This window comes from Camellia sinensis, chromosome 9 (genome assembly GCF_055761805.1).
Source record: "Camellia sinensis isolate YWXY chromosome 9, ASM5576180v1, whole genome shotgun sequence".
NCBI lineage: Eukaryota > Viridiplantae > Streptophyta > Magnoliopsida > Ericales > Theaceae > Camellia > Camellia sinensis.
Window position 1 is genome coordinate 168,501,195 of NC_138969.1, and position 25,659 is coordinate 168,526,853.

Sequence of the window (25,659 nt, forward strand, 5' to 3'; positions counted from 1 at the left end):
AGGACTAATGTAAATATCTTCTAGTTTGAAGTACACACATATATATAGCAAATCTTTATAGGTACCAAAGTCATTATTGCTCAAAGATTTCAAGAGATTTTAAAGTACAATGATTATAGTCTAGGGGGGGTATGACGGCTAGCCATGTGATGGTGAATTGATGGACATGTTATATATATATATATATATATAATTGTACAAATCTTGGAAATTGTAAAATATATTATTAAAAAAAGATTTTTGGGTAAAAGTGTATAAATATATAATAGTACTTGTTTGGGGTCAATTTGTGATTTAATAAAATGTGCGGGCTTGGGTTCAATTAAAGTACCTATTTCAAAATAATTCAGTTTGTATTATCTTGCTTTGAATTTAAAGGTAAATAACCGAACGATGACAGTAAAAATTGAAAGTTAAGGTTTAGAGCTATTAATCTAAAATTTGAGAGTTAAGTAGTTAATATTAGAGTGTTAGAAGTGATTTCTAAGCTTCCAGGATCGATTAGGGTTTGTATGGATTCGCCCGTGATGCATTTTCAGTCTTAGGGCTTAATTTGCGATTAATCGACGAACTAAGGGCTTTATTATAATAATTCAAAATTTAGGGACCTAATAAGGTTTACAAAAAAGTCAGGGGCCTCACAAGACCTGATCCACTAATATCACCAAGTATTGGGTATATTAGTACGGGGGGGTAATGTTGGCTATATATTTTGTACAAGCCAATTACAATTCGACGCGTGACAAAATAAGGGTAATATGGGAAGACTATTCAAGTCTTCGATCCTGATCGTACACGTGGCAATTAGTATTGGTTATTACGAGATCTGAGTAGTAGTGGATCAACAAAGAGATGCAAGGTGATGTAGCTTCAACAGTTACTTACATTTCAAATTCAAATTAAGGAGGGAAGCCTAACTGCAAGTAATGGCGTAATGGAGCTAATCTTGAGGCAACATGATCAGCGATCATGGAGGAGCAGTTCGACAGTTAGAAATGCAGTTCGATGGTCATCCTTGAGCAGTATAAATAGCTGAAAAGGCCCCAGAAAAAGTCCCCAGACTCAAATCCAAAAAACCAGTCTTATTATACTTATTTTAGTTTTACATTTCCAATCTTACATTTTCTGTACTTTAAATTCCTGCACTGCACTTCGTTCATAGGAGTAGTTTCAAGTAGATTGTTGCTGTAAACCTTTACGAGGCTGAGTTTGAATCATTGTAAGTTTTTTCATATTAATGAAATACTTCAACTATTCTTCATTTAATTGTTGTTTTGCTTAATTCTCCTAAATCAAGCCACCAGTAAAAGTCCTCTTCATTGAGGCTAAAAGAACTAAAACGCAATCGTCTGATAATTGGTTGGCAATTAATTTTTTGTAAGGACTGATTGATCCTTGCTAGCATGCTCGCAATTACAATAATACCCTTCGAAAGTCAAAAAGCCAACAACTGGATATCAAAAAGAGAAAAACAAGGAGTAAGACGTGGTCGTCGGAAATCAAGAAAAGAAAGAGAGAAGAACGAAGGTAGAGAAGAAGAAAAATGCTATAGGACTTTTGGGTATAAACAAAAGGTTGTAAGACTAAAATGGCCACACCTGTTTCAAAGAAGACTTGTTGGTAATTTACCCTTCTATCTATACAAATAATTCATACAAAAATCACACTACATGAATGATATGATAATGTTATTTTAATAAAGAAACATCATCATTATGAACATTTTGTTTTAAAATAAATAGCTCTCATTAAATTATAGAGAAAATTAGTGATAAATATAATTTAGAGTGTCTAAGGCATTAGATCCAGTGAATATTTCTTGTTTCTGATAGGTCTATGTTTTGTGAAATAGTTTGGTGAGAAGTCCTAGAGGACATTTTGTTTCTAATTTTACCCTTGACTTTTTTTTTATCTGTTTGACTTTTTGTTGACTATCTGTTCAAATTGTTTATCCTATCTATTCAAAATTTTCTCTATTTGTTCAATTTTTTTACCTATCTGTTTAATTTTTTAACTTTTTCAATTGTAATTTCATTTATCTATTTAAATATTTGTCCAAATAAAATTCTATCTACCCAATTTTTGTCTATCTATCCAATTTTTTGTCTATCTGTTCAATTTTCCATCTAATTTGAACAAATCTATTATCTTATTTGTTAAAAATCAACAATAATAGATCTGTTTAAAACAAATCTGTTCTTGCAATCTACTTCTTTTTCATAACCCACTATCTATTAACATCATTCCACAAACAAAGATTCATCATCATCGCGGCACAAATTTATCATCATCACCATCATCATCATCATCAATAACAATAACAACAATAATAACAACCCTAATCACAATAATAAATTGTAGAAGTAAGGCGCATTCATGAACGTAAACTATGTGGTGCTTACCATCCATGAACCTTGGTCCAAAAGATTCAAATTTGAATATATACACATATACATACACATACACACTACAACAATTTACACTTTTAGCGACCAAATTTCATGACTAAAGGAAATTTAGTCGCCAAAAATTGTAGAATAGGCAACTAAAAAATTACATTAGTCGGTGTTGAAAACAATTTTAGCTATTAAATTTTTTAGTAGCTTTATATTAATTATTGGCGACTAAAAAAAAAATTTGTCGCTAAATACTCCACAATAGGCGACTAAAAATTGTTTTAGTCGACATTAGTTCATGTTTTAGGCTACTAGTCATAGTATATCGATTTTTGCCTAGTAAATACTTGCATATCAAAGAGTGAGAAGGAGAGAGAGAGAGAGAGAGAGAGAGAGAGACAGAGAGAGAGAGAGACAGAGAGTTCTGCGTCGCTAATCGGACAGCTCCAGATCCACCTTGTCGTTGGGGTATGTTGATGGAACCTTGTTGAGGATTGACTCCGACCCTCGATCTAGATCTACGTGATAGATGATGCGTTGGTGGAGAGGCGATGCGAGGTGGGGACGACGGCTGGACTACGTGTGCGGCACCAAAGCAGAGGTGATAACGGTGGTGAACCATAAGAGGGACATCGATTAGAGTAAGGATTTGCAGAAGGGAAAATGAGAGTGAGGGTTAGAGTTAAGGGTTTATCTTGGGAAAATGAAAATGAGGATTTGTAAAAGGGAGAAGGAGAGGGCAGTGAATGTGGTGGTAAGGCTGGTGGTGGTGACGGCAAGGCAAGGCGAGGCGAGGCGGTGGGCGTCGACGGCGACGCATGGACGGTAATTGCGAGGTGATGAGAGAGAGAGAGAGAGAGAGAGAGTTTGATTTTCATGTTCTAATTCGTGTATATATATATATATATATAAGGTATTTTTGTCATTTTGTTTGAATTTGTCCTTTTGGCCAAAATATTTCAGACTTTGTACCTTTGGTCAAATAAAATTGTAATTTAGACTTTTAGACCGATTACTCTAAATTATATTATTAAATATAAAAATTCTATATAATTTTTTTTATTTATATATCATTAATGTTTTTCCAAATACATGTATTTTCCACATGAGTTACTTGTGGGAAGCCATCGATGCCAACTGATTTCATTAAATGTAAGGGTACCCTAGGTATTAAAAAAAAAAATTTATTATTATTATTATTAATTTTTTTTTTTTGAGAAATTACATCCCAATGGTACAGAAAAGTTTTTTTTTTACACAAACATGGAGGGGTGCAAGTTGCACCCCCACAACAGAATCGCTTGCACCTCATATGCTTTTGTAATTTTTTTTTTCTCTTTATCTCACTGTACTCTAATTCTCTATTTTTCTTATTGACTGATATATAAATAAAAAAAATATACAAAATAGTATACCATATGCCTCAATTACAATCATTATAGTCTTTAATTGTAATTTATTGTGGTATTAGTTATGACTTAATTATCACATAATTATACATATTGTAGTGTTCGTTATGACACATATTGATTATCGTATTTATTTAATTATGATTCAAAAGTCTTTAATTATACCTTCATGTCTTTGATTATAACTTTTCTATTTATTTTTTATTTTTAAAATGACTAAAGAGTATCTAATTATACCATAGCATAGCCCTCTGAAGTCATGATCTTAAAATTGTTGGAATGGTTATAAAATTCTGGATAAAACCAGAATTTTTTCCTATAGTTCGGTCTATTTTTTAGGTGGGCCCCGAGTGTCGATTTACTCGGGTCAAAGTGGTAACGCGTTCTATGCCGCGTTGTGATTCACGTGGTATATTTGGTTGCTCAAAACCATTACCGAGTGAATGGGAAATTGAAGCCAAAGTGTGCTCCATGGAAATGGAGTTTTGGTGGAAATTCCTTAAGGTTGTAAATTGGCTTATCCCACATTGATTTGGTGGGAGGTTTTGAAAGGGTTTATAAGGCTTAGGGTGAGATACTTGGGGTGTGCCCCAAGGGGTACCCAAGTGTTTTAGAGGGAAAGGTTATGGGCTAGACCCATTGGACCCAAAAATCACCACGCGCGCGCCGCCGCCGCCGTCCGGTCGGGCGGGCTGGGCCTGGGCTTGGGCGCGGGTGCGTGGTGTGTGGTTGGGCTTCTAATCTTTTTGGGCCAAAAACATTTGAATTTAATTTTATTTTTTATTAAAATAAAATCCAGAATTCAAATTAAATTGGTTTGGATTTTTTGTACATCCAAACAGGGCCCTTCCCGTTTTCAAACAGAAATAAACTGTTTTGGAATTAGTGTACATCCAAACAGAGCCCTTCCCGTTTTCAAACAGAAATAAACTGTTTTGGAATTAATGCACACCCAAACAGGGCCCTTCCCGTTTTACTATCTGTTTGAATTCAAAACCCAACAGGTATGATACCTGTTCAATTCAAAACAAAGAGCCACCTTCACATCTATAAATAGAACCACCCTCATTTGGATTTTGTAACTCTAATTTTCGTCCTTCATAATTCTGCAAACTTCCTCTTCATTTTGCTGCATTATTTTCTTGTCAGAAAGAGTGTAAACACTTAGTGTGTTCGTAAGGCAAACAATTTGTAGTGCTGCTATTGTTTGTAGTAGATCATTTTATCCTGGGAGATAGACGTCCAAATTCTGAAAGCACCGTGGAGAGGACGAATCTGTCTTAAGGACACAGTGTTAAACACTGGACTTGATCAGAAAAATAATTCGAAGAAATTAAATCAAGTAAGTTATTTAATTACTTTCAGTGTTGTTTTTTATTTGTTTATTTATTCAGATTTTAATTTTGTTTTTGTAACAAAATAAAATCTGTTTTTATTTATTTATTTTTATTTCGAGTTTGATTTTTGTAATCAAACATATTCTCTCCTTTTCTTTATTTCTTTTAAATTCTAATTGTTGTTGTGTACACAATAGAATTAAATCTTTTAAATACAGTGAAGATTGTCCAACAATCTTAAGACAGAATCCTTTTTTGGGTATCTTCATTGTATTTAATTTTCTGTGTTTTCAAATTAATATTCTGGTTGGAAAAACAAATAGTGATTTATGCTATTTGACAGATAGTAGTACTATACTGTCTCTTTTCTTTGACAACTACTAGTAGTACGATACTGGTGTCATTAACAATTCAGAATATTATTTGGTATTACAGAAAATTCTTGTGATATTTTATTTTTCTAGTTTTAGTAACAAAGAAAAATAAAATTATTTGTTGTTATAATTTATTTTCTGGTTTTAGTAACTAGAAAATTATTTTGTGTTTTAATTTATTTTCTAATTTTGGTAACTAGAAAATTATTTTGTGTTTGTTCTGATTTTTGTAATCAGATAAGTTTTGTGGTATTTTATTTTCTAGTTTTAGTAACAAGAAAAATAAAATGATTTTGTGTTATAATTTATTTTCTGGTTTAAGTAACTAGAAAATTAATTTATGGTTTGGTTTTCTGATTTTTGTAATCAGATATTATTTCGGTATTTTATTTTACTAGTTTTAGTAACAAGGAAAATAAAATTATTTTGTATTGTAATTTATTTTCTAGTTTTAGTAACTAGAAAATTAATTTTGTTAATCTATCATGTAACCTTTGTGACTCGGTCACAATCTGTTAATTTTGTAGTAACTTATGGTTTCGTTTGGTAGACCACTTATTTTTGAACCCTTTGTGAAAAGGTGTTAATTATTTTGACTTTATCATAGTTCATTGTGAGTATACATGGAAGAATTTGTTTCTAGAGTAAAATATTAGTTTTACAAACTAATTTTTTTTTTTATTTTTTATTATTACAATGTGGATTCATAGTCTTGAATTATATCTGCACTTGAGTTGGAAAAAATATATATATATATATATACATATATTCACAAGAACATTTTAATGCATATTTAATTTGTTTATTTATGTACAAATCAAACTTATTAAATGAAGGTATGTTTTGTCATTTTGAAGTTTAAAGTTTAAATGCGTTGGATTTTAATTATGAGTTGAGAATCCTTTTATTTCATGATGCAAGTGATGGGATCGTGCATGATTAATTTATTTTGTTGATTCATTATTTTTAGTTGATGCGTTTGATATGCATGTATGATATCAACTCAAGTTATTTCTTAACATTAATTTCAAGTGATTTGGAATGATAAATTGTTATGTCGACTTTGGACATAAGCATGTTAATTTGAATATTTCTAATCAATTTTGAATGGGTGTTTAAATACCAGAAAAATTTAAACATGAAGATGTATGTAATTATATCGGTCCGTTTAATTGGGAAGTAATTTAAGAAATCTTTTATGTTGATTATTGAATTATGTGACATGAGATGTCATTAATAATTATTTTACTTGCCTAGTAGAATTTGTTAAACCATGAACCATTTTATTAATATGGGGGTGTATCTCTTGCATTAGTTGAGATAATTTAATTTTCTTCTGTCACAAATATTTTTATGACAGTGACATTTATTTGTTATTAAGTTGCAAGAATGTATACAATCAAATGGGTTTTTGAATTGTTTGATTCTTAGGCAAAATTTTTTATGAGAATATGATTTTGTCAAAACATTAATTCTGACTTGAGTAGTCATAATTATTTTGGTTTTTTCTGAATTTGTTTTTAAATTCATTGATTTATAAAATAAATGATGAATGCCATGTTACTAAGTTCAGGTTTACCACAGAACTTGTGGGGGGAAGCAATATTGTCTGCTAATTATGTTTTTAATAGAATACCCCACAAGAAAACCAAAAGCATTCCTTATGAATTGTGGAAAGGTCGACTACCTTCCTACAAATACTTAAAAGTGTGGGGGTGTTTGGCAAAAGTTAAAGTACCTGTTCCTAAAAAGACTAAGATTGGACCAAAAACACTAGATTGTGTGTTTATTGGTTATGCTCAGAATAGTAGTGCATATCGGTTTCTGACTTATAAATCAGTAATACCTGATATAAATGTGAACACTATTATAGTGTCAAGGAATGCTGTGTTTTTTGAACATGTCTTTCCTTACAAGAAATGACAGAAATTAAGTTCACAGAAAAGAACTTATGATTGTACACAAAGTCAAGAGACTAATGACAATCAAACACAAGAGACTAGTAATAGTCTCGACCAACAGGATTTAACTAATGATGAACCAAGACGAAGTAAGAGAGCGAGAACATCAAAATCCTTTGGTCTAGATTTTCTGACATACTTGTTAGAAAATGAACCTCAAAGCTTTAAGGCAGCAATGACAGGTCCTGAAGCACCTTTGTGGAAAGAGGCTGTTAATAATGAAATTGAATCCATTATGCAAAATCATACTTGGGAATTGGTGGATCTTCCACCAGGTTCTAAACCTCTTGGTTATAAATGGATATTCAAGAGAAAAATTAAAGCAGATGGTTCAATTGACAAGTATAAAGCAAGACTTGTTGTTAAAGGTTACAGACAAAAGGAAGGTCTGGACTATTTTGACACATATTCCCCTGTGACAAGAATAACATCCATTCGCATGCTTATTTCTATAGCAGCGTTGTTTAATTTAGAAATACATCAAATGGATATTAAGACAGTTTTCTTAAAACGGTGATCTAAATGAAGAGATCTATATGGAATAACCCGAAGGGTTTGTAGTATCAGGGCAAGGAAAGAAAATTTGTCGACTTGTAAAATCCCTTTATGGATTAAAACAAGCACCTAAGCAATGGCATGAAAAATTTGATCATGCAATGCTTACTAATGGGTTTAAGATAAACGAATGTGACAAATGCGTCTATGTTAAAAACACTGACCAAGGATATGTCATAGTTTGTCTTTATGTGGATGACATGCTTATCATCGGAAGCAGTCAAAACATGATCAAATCAACTAAGCAGATGCTTAACAAAAGATTTGATATGAAAGATATGGGGGTCGCAGATGTTATCTTAGGAATGAAAATTACTAAAACATCTGACGGATATGCATTATCTCAATCTCATTATATTGAGAAAATTCTTGATAAATTTATCAAGGATGATTTGAATTTAGCTAGAACACCTGTAGACATCAATCTTTATTTATCAAAAAATAAAGGTGATGCAGTGTCTCAGTTAAAATACTCCCAAATCATTGGAAGCCTAATGTACCTAATGAATTGTACTCGTCCTGATATAGCTTATGCTATCAGTAAATTGAGTAGGTACGCTAGTAACCCTGGAGAAGACCATTGGAAAACGATCATTTGAGTTCTTAGATATCTAAGATTTACTCGTGATCATGGTTTGAACTTTACTCGATATCCAGCAGTACTCGAAGGTTATTGTGATGCCAATTGGATATCGGATACTAAAGATTCAAAATCCACTAGTGGATATGTCTTTACTCTAGGCGGCGCTGCTGTTTCTTGGAAGTCCACGAAACAAACTTGCATCGCACGATCCACAATGGAATCCGAGTTCATTGCTTTAGACAAAGCAGGTGAAGAAGCAGAATGGCTTCGTCACTTCTTAGAAGACATTCCAATGTGGCCAAAACCTGTGCCAGCTATTTGCATTCATTGTGATAGTCAATCTGCAATAGGCAGGGCACAGAATCACATGTATAATGGTAAGTCACGACATATACGTCGTCGACATAATACTGTAAGGCAATTGTTGTCAAATGGAATAATCTCAATAGATTATATAAAATCTAAAGAGAATATTGCGGATCCGTTAACAAAAGGTTTGACAAAAGAGCTAGTGTATAGTTCATCGAAGGGGATGGGATTAAAGCCTATTACATAAGAGTCGTCATAATGGTAACCCTACTTATATGACTGGAGATCCCAAGAACTAAGTTCAAAGGGACAACTAAGTTATGTATGGCTCGCCAGAAATCACCAAGGGATTAAAATTCCTACCCATTCCTATGGTGAGAGTGATATCTGCAACATATGTTCTATGCAGAGGTATAAGGATAAGCTTTGCTTTTAATGATTACTTATATCTTGATTAAGACATAAAATCAAGACGAGTATAAGGAGATACTCACAATAAGAATCACCTATATGAGTGTTGAACTGGAGCCGGTTCTACGAGAATGGAAAGGCTAAATTCTCTAGAAACACTTATGAAAACCAGGCGCGTTCAAGGCCAAAATGAACACAACAGTGAGAACCACGATGTGTTAGAAGATATTTTGTGTGAAATCTATTGTCTTGGCTTACACAAACGGCTGAACAATTCAAGGCATCGCGTCCATTGGTTAGCCAGTAAGTCCGATAGGTTATCACTAGGGAAGGTTCAAAGCCGAAAACTACCTATCCTGATGCAAGATATTTTCGACTTATACTCTTTCGTTAAAGTCTGCATTTTGTTGCATTTCCGTTGTCATCAAATTCCATTCATGTGGGGGATTGTTGGAATGGTTATAAAATTCTGGATAAAACCAGAATTTTTTCCTATAGTTCGGTCTATTTTTTAGGTGGGCCCCGAGTGTCGATTTACTCGGGTCAAAGTGGTAACGCGTTCTATGCCGCGTTGTGATTCACGTGGTATATTTGGTTGCTCAAAACCATTACCGAGTGAATGGGAAATTGAAGCCAAAGTGTGCTCCATGGAAATGGAGTTTTGGTGGAAATTCCTTAAGGTTGTAAATTGGCTTATCCCACATTGATTTGGTGGGAGGTTTTGAAAGGGTTTATAAGGCTTAGGGTGAGATACTTGGGGTGTGCCCCAAGGGGTACCCAAGTGTTTTAGAGGGAAAGGTTATGGGCAAAATGGGCTAGACCCATTGGACCCAAAAATCACCACACACGCGCGCGCCGCCGCCGCCGTCCGTCCGGTCGGGCGGGCTGGGCCTGGGCTTGGGCGCGGGTGCGTGGTGTGTGGTTGGGTTGGGCTTCTAATCTTTTTGGGCCAAAAACATTTGAATTTAATTTTATTTTTTATTAAAATAAAATCCAGAATTCAAATTAAATTGGTTTGGATTTTTTGTACATCCAAACAGGGCCCTTCCCGTTTTCAAACAGAAATAAACTGTTTTGGAATTAGTGTACATCCAAACAGAGCCCTTCCCGTTTTCAAACAGAAATAAACTGTTTTGGAATTAATGCACACCCAAACAGGGCCCTTCCCGTTTTACTATCTGTTTGAATTGATTCAAATCTGTTTGAATTCAAAACCCAACAGGTATGATACCTGTTCAATTCAAAACAAAGAGCCACCTTCACATCTATAAATAGAACCACCCTCATTTGGATTTTGTAACTCTAATTTTCGTCCTTCATAATTCTGCAAACTTCCTCTTCATTTTGCTGCATTATTTTCTTGTCAGAAAGAGTGTAAACACTTAGTGTGTTCGTAAGGCAAACAATTTGTAGTGCTGCTATTGTTTGTAGTAGATCATTTTATCCTGGGAGATAGACGTCCAAATTCTGAAAGCACCGTGGAGAGGACGAATCTGTCTTAAGGACACAGTGTTAAACACTGGACTTGATCAGAAAAATAATTCGAAGAAATTAAATCAAGTAAGTTATTTAATTACTTTCAGTGTTGTTTTTTATTTGTTTATTTATTCAGATTTTAATTTTGTTTTTGTAACAAAATAAAATCTGTTTTTATTTATTTATTTTTATTTCGAGTTTGATTTTTGTAATCAAACATATTCTCTCCTTTTCTTTATTTCTTTTAAATTCTAATTGTTGTTGTGTACACAATAGAATTAAATCTTTTAAATACAGTGAAGATTGTCCAACAAAAATAACGTATACATTTAAATAAGTTCTAATTACAAGCATGTCACATTGTCATACTTAGTCAACTCATATAAATTATCTTTGATGTGTGCATGCTATATTTCTATTGGAGTTGGTTCCTCCAGTCGACTAGAGGGCGTTGCCCCCGGTCTGTGGAGGGCGTTGACCTTGTCTGTGAAGCTTGTTAGTGAGATTTATTGTGGTCTTATTTTACTGATCTGGATAATTTTATAGGAGTTTTTGTATCTATTATATATAAAAAAAATTTAGATTAATTTAATAATCACAATATATTCAATTTAGAGAGATTTACGTGTAGGTCTTAATAGGTAAACCTATTGTTCAATAGATCTTGTGATAATTAATGTGTTTTTTTTCATCAAATACTAATAAAAAAAAGTCAGTAGTTGTTAATTTTCAGGTACAGTTTAAAAATTTTTGTCATAAAAAATGTCACTAGTTATAAGTTTTAGCAACAATTTTAAAAATCGTCATAAAAAGTCATTAATTTTTAACTTTTAGCGATAGTTTGAAAAATTCGTCACAGAAAAATGTCACAATTTGTCAATTTTAGCGATAATTTATAAAAATCACGATAAAAAAAGTCACAAATTATTAATTTTTTTGCAATATATGCAAAAAATTGTCACAAAAATTATTTTTAGCAACAATTTTATTATAACTTATTTTAAATAGGACTTGATAGGAATTAAGTTCAATTATTAGGACTTATTGATAGTTTACCTTTCAATTTATCACATTTGTATTAAAAAATAAATGACAAATATGTTTCAAAAAATAGACCATTCATTTTTTTTTAATGATAAGTGTGATAAATTGAATATGTTACAGTTATTAGATTGGTTTAATTTTTTATCTGCATAATATACTTAAAGAAACCCATAAAATAAATGGTATGAGTTATTAAAAAAAATCTTGTAATAGACTTTATGAACTCAAACAAGACTTCTTAATTTAAATTATGAATTGAGGAGAAGCCCGGTCCATTTCTATCGCGTTTGTGGGAAAGAGAAAAATCCAAAATGGTGATGGATATTGTATATAAATTTTGTATAAATAACATTTATTTTCTTTCTTGATTTTCAAAGCCAACAATGTACATCTGCTTGGAACTTTTACGCTTGAGGGACTGGAGGATGTCCAATCATTTTCCTTTCCCTATATTAGTCATAGGGTTGCAAACGAATCGAGCCGATCTGAGTTTTGCTGAGCTTGAGCACGGCTCGTTTACTTATCGAGCTCGTTTATTGAGCCTCCGTTTGGGAAGTGGGTTGGCTTTTTGGCTTTTTGACTTTTTTGACTATGAGCTTGGGCTCAAAAGCTTTTGGGAAGGGCTTTTGGCTTTTTGACTTTTTTGATTTTTTTGTGAGAGAAGAGTGTAATGATTATGGGGTTGGATGGGATGTTTTGTCTGTTATGGCTCATGAGCCTATTCTGTCTTTTATGGCTCATTGAACCAAAAAAGCCCAATGAGCCCTTGCCAAACCAACCCTGAGTTCAAGTTCGGCTCGATAAGGAACTAGGCTCGAGCTCGGCTTGACTCGGCTCGGCTCGGCTCGGCTCGTTAATTTTAATGAAACTCGAGCTCGGCTCGACTCGGCTCGATAATTTTTTTAAATATTATTTATATTATTTAATATATAAAAAATGTATTTATATTATTATTTATATATATATTTATATATTTTTAATATATAAATAATGTATTCATATATATTTATATATAATTTAAATAAAGATAAACGAGCCAAACTTAACGAGCCAAGCTCATGCGAGCTCGAGCTCAGCTCGTTTACTAAACGAGTAAAAAATTCGAGCTCGAGCTCGGCTCGTTTACTAAACGAGTTGAGCCAAGCCGAGCCGAGCTTGTTCATGAACAGCTCAGTTCATTTGCAGCCCTAATTGGCCCTCGTTTGGAATTTTGATTATTTTCATAGGTTGTTTTAATTTTGGGTTCAGCTTGTGTCCTCCGAATGAACGGTGCTGTTAAGTCCGTGGAGACTCATTACGAATCCTATTTTGATAATTCGAATAATTTAAGGTGTAAAACTTGAGTACTATATTATTGTAAAAAAATCACGACACAAGTTGAACCCTTAATTTTTAGCTATATTAGTATATTAGAATTTTTGTGTTTGAAAAAAAGATTATATATATATATATATATATATATTTGTAGTTTGATGTGATACTTGTGAGAAAAAAAATTAAATGATTATGAATTTGATGTGATATTTTACCTTATTAATTATTTTAATTTATTTCATCCTTTTATAAATTTTAGTTAAAAATCTAAATTTAACTTCCTAAACACCGCCATTATTGATTTTTATGCCCTAAATTTATTTTCTTTGAAGTAGATTTTGTGATTTGACTTTCAGCTTTGTTATGCGTACTTTCCCATCCATATAGATCAACTCTTTTCAAACAGCCAAAAGGATTTACACATCCAACTATACAGATGCACCAAGGATCTTTTAGAGTGAAATTTTTCTAAAGTTTCCTAGAGTGTTATATTGTGTGGTTGAGATTTACTGTCAAGTCACATCAGCACAATGTAGCACTCTAGGAAACTTTAAGGAAAAATCACTTTAGAGGATCCTTGCTCATACAGATGGGGAAGTAAGATGAATGGTCACTCTTCCGAAAAATTATTAGATGGTCTAGGGCCAACACGTGTCTCTACCTTCATCAATTATCAAATGCCAATCTATCATTTTGTTTTCCTCCATTCTCAAAACAAAAATGTAGATTGCATGTCTCTACCAATTACAACAGTACTGTGACTTAAAACTACCAATTAACTTATCCACTCTCACATAATATTAAAAAGAATCAAAAAAATTACATTTTACAATTTACAATTTTTTATAATGAAATAACGAAACTTTACAAACTACAATAAGTCTTACCACAATGAAACGATATCATATCAATACTGAAGAAAAAATTGTAATAATTGATAGCCTGTATAGCCAGGCCCGACCTTGAGATTTTCGGAACCTAAAGTCGATAATCAACTAATAAATATTACTAGATCATTTCAGGCCCTTCATATATATATATATATATATATTATTTTTTTCATTCAACGAAAGATTTAGCACAGCTAGCAAAAGATTAATTCTTCTTGATGATGTAGATTTGTATAAATACCAATATTATAATAACAATTGAGGAAACGACAAGACAAATATTTAATTAATAGAATATAACAAAAGACATACCTGTGTTGTGCTGCTGCTCTAAATTATTGAGAAATTCGTTAGTGTTCTATTGTGTCGCTTCTGTCAAATTTTTGGAAAAATTGAATTAAGAGTTAGGGTTATGAATTAGATAGGGAGAGAGAATGTGCCTTTTTAATTTTGAATTGGCCTTTTAATTTTTTAATGAGTCAATTTATTTTAAATTAGTTTAGGCATTCTTTAATTTTTTTGGACTTAAAAAGACCTAATATATTATACTAAATTACAATATGAGGGACCCCCTTTTTAGATCTATTTTGAAGAACCCTAAGCCATGGCCTGATGGTCCAGGTAGGAATGGCAACGGGGCAGGGCGGGGCCGGGGATCACACTCCCCGTCCCCGATCCCCGATGGTCAGATTTCCCCCGTCCCCGGCCCCGATCCCCGACGGGGAACCTATCACCGCCCCCATCCCCGTCCCCTAACGGGGATCGGGTTTTCCCGACCCCGAACATTCCCCGACTACAAAAAAAAAAAAATTAAATAAATCTGCAGAAAATACAACCATTCATCAACAATATCAACATCATCCAGCACAAAACGAAAAAACCTTCAACAACAACAACATCGACATCATCATCTTCATCAAGAACATCTTCATCTTCAGCATTTTCAGATCTGAAGAACATCTTCATCTTCATCTTCAACACATGAGAAGCCGACGTCAATGAGAGAGGAGCGGCGGTCGTGTGTGAGAGAGAGAAAGTGAGAGGCGATAGAGAGAGGAAATAGAGAGAGGGAGGTGAATCACTGTTAGAGAGACAGAGAGGAACGATAGAGATGGAGGCGATACAGAGAGATGAGACTCTGTTTGCATTTGACTTATGGTCACCACACCAAACCTAAACATATATATCTATATATTATATATAAATTGGGTGTTTGACAGATGGTCACCACCAAACCTAAACATATATATATATTATATAAATTGGAGTCTTTGACCGATGGTCAACAAACCTAAACATATATATATATATTATATAAATTTGGGGCTAAACACTAAACACACACAGTATATATATATATATATACATAGATAGATCGGGGCCTAAACGGGGACGGGGACGGGGACGGGGCCGGGGCCGGGGACGGGCCGGGGCTAGAAAATGTATCACCGTCCCCGGCCCGAATAGCATCGGGGATTTATTTTTGATCACCATCCCCGGCCCATCGGGAGTATTTTTCGGGGAAAAACCACTCAATTCGGGATCGGGGGATCGGGTCCCCGTCGGGCCGGGTTTAAATTGCCATCTCTAGGTCCAGGGCTGGCCCTGTGTATAGCATTACTCTTTTAGGAGTTCTATATTACTAACATTAATTCCAGTCAATCTTTAAAAACTCAAAGTCTATTTGCTATTTTTCAAAGTCTATCCGAGATTTAGTCTATCCAAGATATATATATATATATATATATATATATGTATATATATAATATATATTAAATTTTGATATGGACAGTTCAAAGTCTATTTGCAATTTTTCAAAGTCTATCTGCAATTTTTCAAAGTCTATCAAAGTTTTTGATATACATATACTAAATTCGATATTGACACCATATGGTTAATAACGATTATCATAGCGGGAATTAGGAAAAATTATTGGGTATTCTCATAATATTATGTGTCCATACTCTTTTTCTAATTATCATTCATCATGTCTCTTCATATTTTTCAATCATCTAATAAAAATTCATAAGCATCATATTTTCCATCAATCATAATACTTGGAGCCCTACGTGACCATATCCTAAGAGTACTCAATAACTTTCCGAGAACTAGAACCATATGGTCGATACCAAACGAATTCCAATATCATTACATAATCAGCAATGCTAGGTATCATGAAAAACCTTTCATGAAAATAATCATGAAAGTTTTGTGACTCTTAGATTACATTTAGAATAAAGCATCACACACTAATCAAGATAATCCAAAGATCATAAATATTTCATGATCATTTTCATGAAATTTTTTTCATAATCCCTAACTTTTCTCTTATATAATATCATGAATAAACAATAAGTTTGCATGTTTGGTGTAATTGAGATCATCGAATGATGGTTTTTCCACTCACTTTCATCTGTATTTTCACTCTTCTTCTCTCCCTCTTCACCAAACTCTCCGTGGCAATCGACACCCTATCTCCAAACGAAACACGCACCGACAACGGTGAACTGCTTGTCTCCTCTGGCGAAGCGTTCGAATTAGGCTTCTTCAGTCCACCATATTCCAACAATCGCTATCTCGGAATATGGTTTAAGAATGTCCCAATACGAACACCCATTTGGGTGGCAAACAAAAACAACCCAATATCAGATTCATCAGGCCTCCTCACAATCACCGCCACCGGCAACATCATCATCACCACTACCACCACCACCAACCAAACAACCACCGTTTGGTCTTCCTCAAATTCATCGCCACCAACACCACCAAACAACCCAATTTTGCAGCTGCTAGACTCTGGCAACCTTGTGGTGAAAAATGGTGGCGGCGATTATCTGTGGCAAAGTTTTGATTACCCATGCGATACATTAGTACCTGGTATGAAGCTCGGATGGAACTTGAGAACCAATCAAGAATGGTTCTTAACATCGTGGAAAACCCAGCAAGATCCATCTTCTGGCGACTATACGTACAAACTAGACCGTCGTGGCCCCCCACAAATGGTCCTTTACCAAGGATCAACAATGAACTATCGAAGCGGTTCTTGGGACGGTGTTCGCTTCGGTGGAGACCCTCCTATACACACAAAGGGAGTGATCGATCCCAACTTCATCTTCGACTCAACTGATGTTTACTACTCCTTTAAGAACACGGATGATACTACTATTTCAAGGTTTGTAGTGAACCAGACAGGCTCGCTTCAGCTCTTCACATGGAATGAAAGGCGTGGCGAATGGTCCAATTTAATTACAATGCAACGCGATGCTTGTGATGAATATGCAAAATGTGGCCCTTACGGCATATGTCGCTTCGATGTTTCAGCTGCTTGTCACTGCCCAAATGGGTTCATACCCAGATTGCAACAGGAGTGGGACAGAGGTGATTGGTCAGGTGGGTGCGTTCGGAGGACACCAAGGAATTGCAGTGCCCCTGAGGGATTCGGAAAATTGTCAGCGCTGAAATTGCCAGACTCATCGTATTTCTTAGTGGATATGACCAAGATGAGTCTGGTCGACTGCAAAGAGGCTTGTTTGAGAAATTGTACTTGTGTTGCTTTTGCACTAACTACTGTGAGTGGTTGTGTGGTGTGGTTTGGAGAGTTGCTTGATATGAAAGAGTTTAGTGAACATGGACAAGATTTGTATATTCGGATGGCTGCTTCTGATCTCGGTAAGTGTTTGCCATATTAATCATCATTTTATCCATTTTGATTTATGTTTTTGGTTAATATAACGATGCTGTTATATGCATTTCTTAAAATAAAAAATAACAAAAATTGTTACTTTTGTCATTTTTATTTATTATTTCACGAGTCAATATCATATAAAAGAAGAGACATTTATACATATAAATCTTAATTTATGAACTTATGATCTGGGCCTCGTTTGGGAACATATTATTTTAGTAACTTTTTGACTAAAATATGTGATAAAAAAAATTAGTATGTTTGGAATGACTTTTTGATTTTTTACGAAAAGATGTGCAAAAAGTAGAGAGAAAAGATAATCTTTGACTTTTTAGTATAAGTTATAGGTTTTTTGATTTTTTTAGTAACTTTTTGATTTTTAGGCTAAAACAAGCACATGTTAAACGAGCCCTCATTTGGGAACAGGCTTTTTAAGTAATTTTTTATTTTTTTTAGCTAAAATGTAATATTAAAAAAAACTGGTATATTTGGGATGACTTTTTGATTTTTTACAATAAAAATGTGTAAAAAAATAGAGAGAAAAGAAAATCTTTAACTTTTTGGTATAGATTGTTGGCTTTTTGATTTTTTTAGTGACTTTTTGGTTTTTAAGCTAAAAAGTGATGTTTCCAAACGTGGCCTAAGTCCTAATTAAGATTTGTGAACCTTCAAATCTCATTAAATTTTTAATGGTCGAAATTACCTTCAAATAATTATTGTTCATCATTTATGATTATTTATAAAGGAACATGATGATTTGACATTTATTTTGATTTTCAAAATTTTAAAACATCAACTTTCAAATTGAAAAAACCTAAAAAAATAAAATTATGTTTGTTTCCAGTTTTTTGAAAGCACTTTTTAGAAAATTTTACTTTTTTGTTTTCTTCATTTTTTTTTTGTTTTTACTGAATTTTTTTTAATATTTTAAGTAATTTTTTTAATTTTTAGACACACTTGACATACATCGGTAGTGCTATATGCACCAATTAGTGTATTAACTAGTGTACCAACACTAGTTATGACATTATTATTGACCCACTCATTATACAAATTACAAATATAAAAAACTTCTTAAATTATGTCATATCATCAATTGTTATATTGAGTACACTAATTAGTTCATATAGCATTATTCAACATAAATACACTTAAAAAGTATAATTTTCGTGAAAAAAATCTTTAAAAAAATCACTAAATACCAAAAATACAAAAATTCAATATATTTTTCGTATTTTTGTGTATTTATTACTTTTTAAAAATATTTTTACGCAAATATTTTATTTTTTAGATACATCTAAGTAAAGTTCATCTAAAAAAGTAAAAAAATGTTTAAAATTTTAAAAATATTCACTAAAAATAAAAAAAATACGAAAAGCAAAAAACTCAGTTTTTAGAAAACTCAATTCAAAAAACTGAAACCAAACACACAAGGAGTATGATGATGGAACATTGATGTGAAAACTAAAAAAAAATAATAAAAATGAAAAAAATTGAAATATTCTCAGTTTTAAAATTGAAAAAAACTGATAATGTTCTCAATTTTATTAGATAGTTGAATCAAACCAATAAGTAGCAGGACAAAAACGTTTAATCTCATACTCTTTTTTTTTTCATTAATTACTGAAACAATTATCTGAAACATTACTATGCAAAATTGATAATGTTGTTAGTTTTAAAAATTAAAAAAACTGATAATATTATCAATTTTACTAAATAGGACTTATTAATTCAAAATCTTAAATAGAATCTGAACTACTATTATATTTGTGAATAAAATTTTTAGGTAATTAACTCTATAAAAAATAGACATCTTTGCACTTGTGGTGTGTCAACAATGTTGGGATTGTTACATATCTTAAATATATATAGAAGAATAACCGCATGCATAAAATAAAAAAATGTACAGAAAAGTTGCAGCAAAAATTTTCCTACGGTGGTGAGAATGAAATTCACTCTCTTTAGAGTACAATGATGAGAACAAAAACTCAATACCAATATCCTATTTTTCCACTTAAGGGTAACTAAACCCCATGTCGACCGGCTTTCCGCTCAGACCCAGGTGCCCTTAGTACTTTCTTAATTTCAGCCCCATAGAATTCCCACAAGTTCCATATTTATAGACAAACTATAAAAACATCAATCCATACATAATGGATTCTTTGTGGATTCTAGACTCCACAAACTAATCCAAATACATGTAAAAAAAACCAATAGCTATATGGATCTTGTAGACTAGAAAGCATACACTCAACAAACACTGTATCTATCTAATGTGTCAGCACAGTATCCACTCATTTTTATTTTGAATATAGTATTAACAAATAAGATAATAAATAAAATATGTTATTTTTACATTATTGAGGCAAAAACAATCAATTTTGAATCGACCTTTGACTTAATATACAGGAACCATCCATTAAGAGTTGTCTTTTGCCCCTTTCGATACACTATTTAGTCAAAAAAATTAGTTGGTGTTTATTAATTTGTGACAATGTTAGCATGGACAGAGAGTGCATTAAATTTAATAACATGGTCGAATTCAATACTTATTTATTTTTATTTTTTTTAGTGAGTACATTACATATAATTTTTAGTGAGTACATTACACTATTTTTTTTTTTTTTTTTTTTTTTTTTGACAAGTAGATTGCTTGTGCCCATTGGTTAATTCAAGTATACATCTAGAATCATATTAACATGTTTTATGAATAAATTTTAATCTCATTGGCTAATGTTTTATGTTATGTTTTCTTGTGTTTTTGGTGGATACTAAAAAGGATCCAATAAAAAAAACAAACGGACTGCAGTGATTACATCAATAGTAGTCTTTTCAGGGATTCTCGTCTTGAGTTTAATTGGTTGGTATTTTTTGAAGGAGCTTCACATGGGAAGAGGTAAATATTTTATGCTCGAGTTTAATTATTTATTTATTTTTAAAACATTGTTTCAGTAGTTAATGCCATCAAACTGTTTGACATAATGTTTATTTGACAAAATTGATGTTTGAGTAGTCACGCACTCTAATTTCCGATGGACCAAAAAAAAAAAAAAAAATATGTAGTCCGCACTCCTGCCAAATTCACTGGTTCAAAAGTCTTTATATGTGAACATTTTATTATATGCACCTTCATTCAGAATGTATATATTTTTGAACTTTTTAACTTTTTCTCAAATTTATGCTTAAATTTGACTTTTTCGATTGAAGTGATTCATAACAGCCAAAACATTTACTCAATTTTTTATTCATCAAAAAAAAAAAAAAAAAATTTACTCCATATTTTTGCATTCAAATTTGAATATCAATCCATTTTCTCATCTAAAAGGTCAAGGATCAACGTCACTTTGACCAATGAATAACATTAGGATGAAGAAAGAGAAAAGGTAGCATGTTCTTAAAATGAAGAAATCTCAAGGATTATTCTCACTCTAATACTCAAACATGTCTTAATATATGGTTATAATGACAAATAAGATTTTAATTTGTCTATTCTAGTTTGATTTTACATTGTGTAATGAAAAAAGAGTGAAAAAAAAAAAACAAATAATTAACTTTGAGCCTAAGGAACTTCTATTTAAGAGATCTTAGGTTCAAGTCTTGATGTCATATTTAGTTGATAAGTGAAGCTAGTGAGTAGTCGCATATACTTGAGTTTGCGCTCTTCTCTCTCTCTCAGGGTGCATGTTTATATGTATCTATGTAACTACATCTGACAACTTAGCCCGTGTCTCATATTAATGGCTCCTTGCTTTAGCAATTTTGATTAGTGATGTTTTAAGATCATTTAGATTATTAAAGTGAATTGCATGATATTCAAATACCCTAGCAATACAAAGACAACTAGTACAAAGACAAATAGCAAATCACAATAAATGTTTATTCTTTATTCTCTAAATCAATTTGGATTTCATCATTTTATAAGTTTCTATTGATGATAATAAGAGACGATAATTATCGCATATAATGTAATGTAGGATTGGAGGGACTATTGGAGTGCTTTTACCGTTTATGTATTAAATATTTATTGTGTAAATAATTTTCCAATCCTTACAGCTCAGAGATTGGATAATATATCTCTATTTATTATGTGGGTGTTTGGGAAGTGATTTTTTTTATAGGTTTTTTCAGTTGTTGGATATTATTGAAGAAATTTTTTTTGTGTTTAGGAAGATAGTTGGGTTTTTTTGTAGTTGGATGTGATGTTTGTTAGAAAAAAAGTGAAATGATTATGGGATTTGATGTGATATTTTGTTTGGATTTGTTTTTTTTAGTTTTGTAACCAATTTGTCTTTTAGTGAAAAAAAAACAAAAACAAAAAAAAAAAAACCAAAAAAATGCCTTCCCAAACACCGCCTATATATGACATATAATATATATATATATATATATAATTATATATTTGCATGTGTCTCCCATGTGTTGTGTCTTACATTTCTCGAAAATTTTCGTGTCAAAGTGTCGGTGTCGTGTCGGTATCATGTCACATATTTGTGTCCGCATCATTATCCCGTTGATTCAAAATGCAGCATGTTGTCTTAATTATGATAATCAGTTATTGTTAAAATATTCCAATTCTCTTGCACTTAAAGCTTCATCTGAGAAGGCTAATTGATTTTTTGTTACATGGTTTAACCTTGAACATCAGTAAAGAGAAGAAACAGTTTAAAAGGATTTGATTCAGCTGATAGAATGGACAACTCACAAGATAATGTCTGGGGAGACCATATGATACATTTGGAGTCATCGGAGCTACCACTGTTAGACTTTGTTAAAGTATTAGTTGCTACCAATAACTTCAGCAGCACAAATAAACTTGGGGAAGGAGGATTTGGCCCTGTTTATTGGGTAAACAAATTCTTTTCTTTTAAATATTTGATACTACCATATACATGCACCTGTGATATACATATAATAATGTAGTAATCAATAAAGTTTGTGGACTGTGTAGGGAAAACTAGAAGATGGGCAAGAAGTAGCAGTGAAAAGACTTTTGAGTCATTCAGGGCAAGGCTCGGAAGAGTTCAAGAATGAGATCATATTGATCTCCCAATTGCAGCACAGGAATCTTGTTAGGCTCTTGGGTTGCTGCATTCAAGGGGAAGAGAAGTTGCTGGTTTATGAGTACCTGAAAAACAGAAGCTTGGACACTTTTCTCTTTGGTTAGTTTGACTTGGCAAAAAAATTTTCTCCCCTAATAAAATTTGCATTTCATGCTTATTTTTTGTAGGTTAAATTTCATTAGAATATTATATTGACTAGAATCCCTATGATTTTCCATGAAATACTATTGTTGCCAAGTTACTCTCCTTAAACAAAATAATCCCCCTGTAGATTCAGATAGGACTGAACCATATGTGAAATATTCCCAAATTAACTATCTTAAGCGGGCACATTGTTTTATTGAAAAGGAAAACACCATAATTTACAGTCCCATTTTTCACCATCAATTGTTTATAGTTCATTCACTACTGTTACTAAAGAAATGCTAAAACTGTGTTCATCCTAGTTCTCTTATTCTCACTGCTGGTATAATGTAAGGGGAGGACTGACTTTGATGAATGCATCTTTTTGACTGTCATGCTTCCTGATTAGATGCAAAGAAAAGGGTGGAACTTGATTGGGCTAAACGCTTCAACATAATTCAGGGAATTGCTAGAGGACTCCTTTATCTCCATCGTGATTCTTGTTTAAGAGTTATTCACAGAGATTTGAAGGCCAGCAATATTCTCTTGGATGATGATATGAATCCCAAAATTTCGGACTTTGGGTTGGCACGAACTTTTCGAGTTACGCAAGAGCTGGCAAATACTCACAGGGTGATGGGAACATTGTAAGGATCCTTTTTTTCCTTCTGCTCAGTTTTGCCGACTATTTTCCGTACTGATGCAGTCATGTCAAGGTCTCTACAAATAACAGTATTGTTGATTTAGTCACTAGTAGAGATCGCAACAGGCTCCCTGCCGCTGATTAGTAGGTGATCCTTAACTAGTGCTATGCAAATGGGCTGGGCATAAAATATATCTTGGATTATGATGGAGGTGAGAGTTTTAAATAGGCTTAGGCTTTAGATAACATACATTGCATTAGATAAATACTGCTTGTTCGACCTTTGAGTGTCTCATCTAGTGAAATCAAAATCTGAGGCAGTTGTATGGGACAATTTGGAAATGAAAAAAAGAGTGGCAGTTCACACCAATAGTTGACTGTATTAGCCTAATATCGTTATTAGTGACAAACTGCTCATGTATTGAATCATGATAGGTTACAACGAAAAACAACTGGCAAAACAAAAAATTGTAGGGTAAATTACAGTTCGGCCTCAAATTTTCATTTGAATTTCACTTTGGTCCCTCGTCTTCTAGTTGCAACAATTAAGTTCTCTCACGTCAAACCTTGTTCAAATATGGTGCTTCTGTCACTCGCTGTTTAGGTAAAAATAACACTTTTCACTCTTAAACTTTCACTCAAATTTCACTTTGGTCTGTATGTCACAAATCATGATATATGATAAAGAAAAAATTGGTAGAACAAAAAATCACCTAACCTTTATAAATAGCATGGAGTGCTCTCTTTCTCACCTCATCTTACTTTGTCCCTCCCTCCCTCCCTCCCTCCCTCTGATTAGCCATCGTTCTCATTTCATAGGCCATGGTCAGTATTGTGAACTATCTCAACATTTTGCAGACAAAACAGATTGAAAACAATGATCTCAATAATATGTATCAAAGGCCTTCTTTTATTAGTTAATGTAACATAGATAGCTTCAAGAGTACTCCGAAATAAGCATTTCCCTTAGACTGCAATTGTCTTGTTTTATGGAAAATACTTATTTTATTTGCTTCTATGTCATTTCTTTTCTTCCTTTTTGGTAATCCATTTTCTTCCAACTTCTATTTGAACTTGGGGCAATTCATCTGTGATCAGTAAATAATTCTTTCGCCTTTCCCTTTTCATTGCTAGAATAGCTACATAACATTTATTTATTGGTAGTTATAAAATCTCATGTAAGAATAAATGTTACATTTTCTAATCAAATGCAGTGGCTACATGTCTCCTGAGTATGCAATGGGAGGGCTATTTTCAGAAAAGTCTGATGTATTTAGTTTTGGTGTTTTGCTACTAGAAATTGTTAGTAGCACGAGGAATACTAGTTTACATTACCAAGATCAATATCTAAACCTCCTTGGTTATGTAAGTGCAGTAATTTGACCTTAATTTGCTTTTGGAAACTTTAGTTGCCTTGATTATGTGGTTCTTATAATTTCATATATTGACATAAGTGGAACTATTCCAGGCATGGCAAATGTGGAACAAGAGAAGGGCATTAGACTTAATGGATGAATCATTGGATGACTCGCTTTCCCAAACAGAAGCTATAAGATGCATACATATCGGCCTTCTTTGTGTTCAGGACCATGTTGCGAATAGGCCAACCATGTCAGCAGTAGTTCTCATGCTAAGCAGCGAAATAGAAGTTCCACAACCAAAGCAGCCTACATTTACTACTCAAAGTTTGTCAGACGCTGATCTTCGATCACAATGCAATAGTATACGTTTCATGAGTACTGTCTCTAAATCAATTATTGAAGGACAATAACCAAATTCAAAATTATACTTTGTGTGAGTTGGCATCATGGTGACGATTCACCTGGCTTGATGACTAACAAGCAAAGAATGCAGATTGTGTGACAGAAACTGTTACATGTAAAGAGTTTCATATTCATCAGAATTGTGAAACTGACTCACTGGTGCGGCATTGGATATTTTGCTCACAAACAGCTTGTTAATTGACATGTTCATTCTCATTAAGATTTTAGGTATTATGAAAATTACCTAAATTCAATGGTTGTGTTTATTTTGAAAATATTTTAGACTGCCGTTTTAGTTTTTGTATGAAATGAAAAAATTTAGTGTA

At 32.9% G+C, this 25,659-nt stretch overlaps 1 protein-coding gene across 3 annotated transcripts; it reads left to right on the forward strand.

Annotated features, from left to right (window-relative positions):
- The first annotated feature begins 16,420 nt into the window (after nucleotides 1-16,420).
- On the forward strand, nucleotides 16,421-25,657 carry LOC114276474 (G-type lectin S-receptor-like serine/threonine-protein kinase At4g27290). 3 transcript variants are annotated; one of them, XR_014340563.1, is made up of 7 exons: nucleotides 16,421-17,728; nucleotides 20,524-20,640; nucleotides 22,390-22,589; nucleotides 22,693-22,903; nucleotides 23,337-23,782; nucleotides 24,785-24,935; nucleotides 25,039-25,657. XR_014340563.1 is itself a non-coding variant. In XM_082887968.1 (7 exons), exons 1-7 carry the CDS (start codon nucleotides 16,447-16,449, stop codon nucleotides 25,339-25,341), a joined length of 2,502 nt encoding a protein of 833 aa, XP_082744094.1. In that variant the 5' UTR covers nucleotides 16,421-16,446; the 3' UTR covers nucleotides 25,342-25,657. The 3 variants fall into 3 exon arrangements, 2 of the variants coding, with proteins under 2 accessions (XP_082744094.1, XP_082744095.1); XM_082887968.1 differs by having other exon boundaries at nucleotides 23,337-23,574; XM_082887969.1 differs by lacking the exon at nucleotides 24,785-24,935 and having other exon boundaries at nucleotides 23,337-23,574; nucleotides 25,039-25,222.
- Nucleotides 25,658-25,659: the final 2 nt, after the last annotated feature.

Excerpts from the sequence above, each read along its gene's own strand:
- LOC114276474 (XM_082887968.1), top strand. The coding sequence starts at position 16,447 with ATGATGGTTTTTCCACTCACTTTCATCTGTATTTTCACTCTTCTTCTC. Across the intron at positions 17,729-20,523 it reads GATGGCTGCTTCTGATCTCG|GATCCAATAAAAAAAACAAA; the intron begins GTAAGTGTTTGC and ends GATACTAAAAAG. Across the intron at positions 24,936-25,038 it reads ATCTAAACCTCCTTGGTTAT|GCATGGCAAATGTGGAACAA; the intron begins GTAAGTGCAGTA and ends GAACTATTCCAG.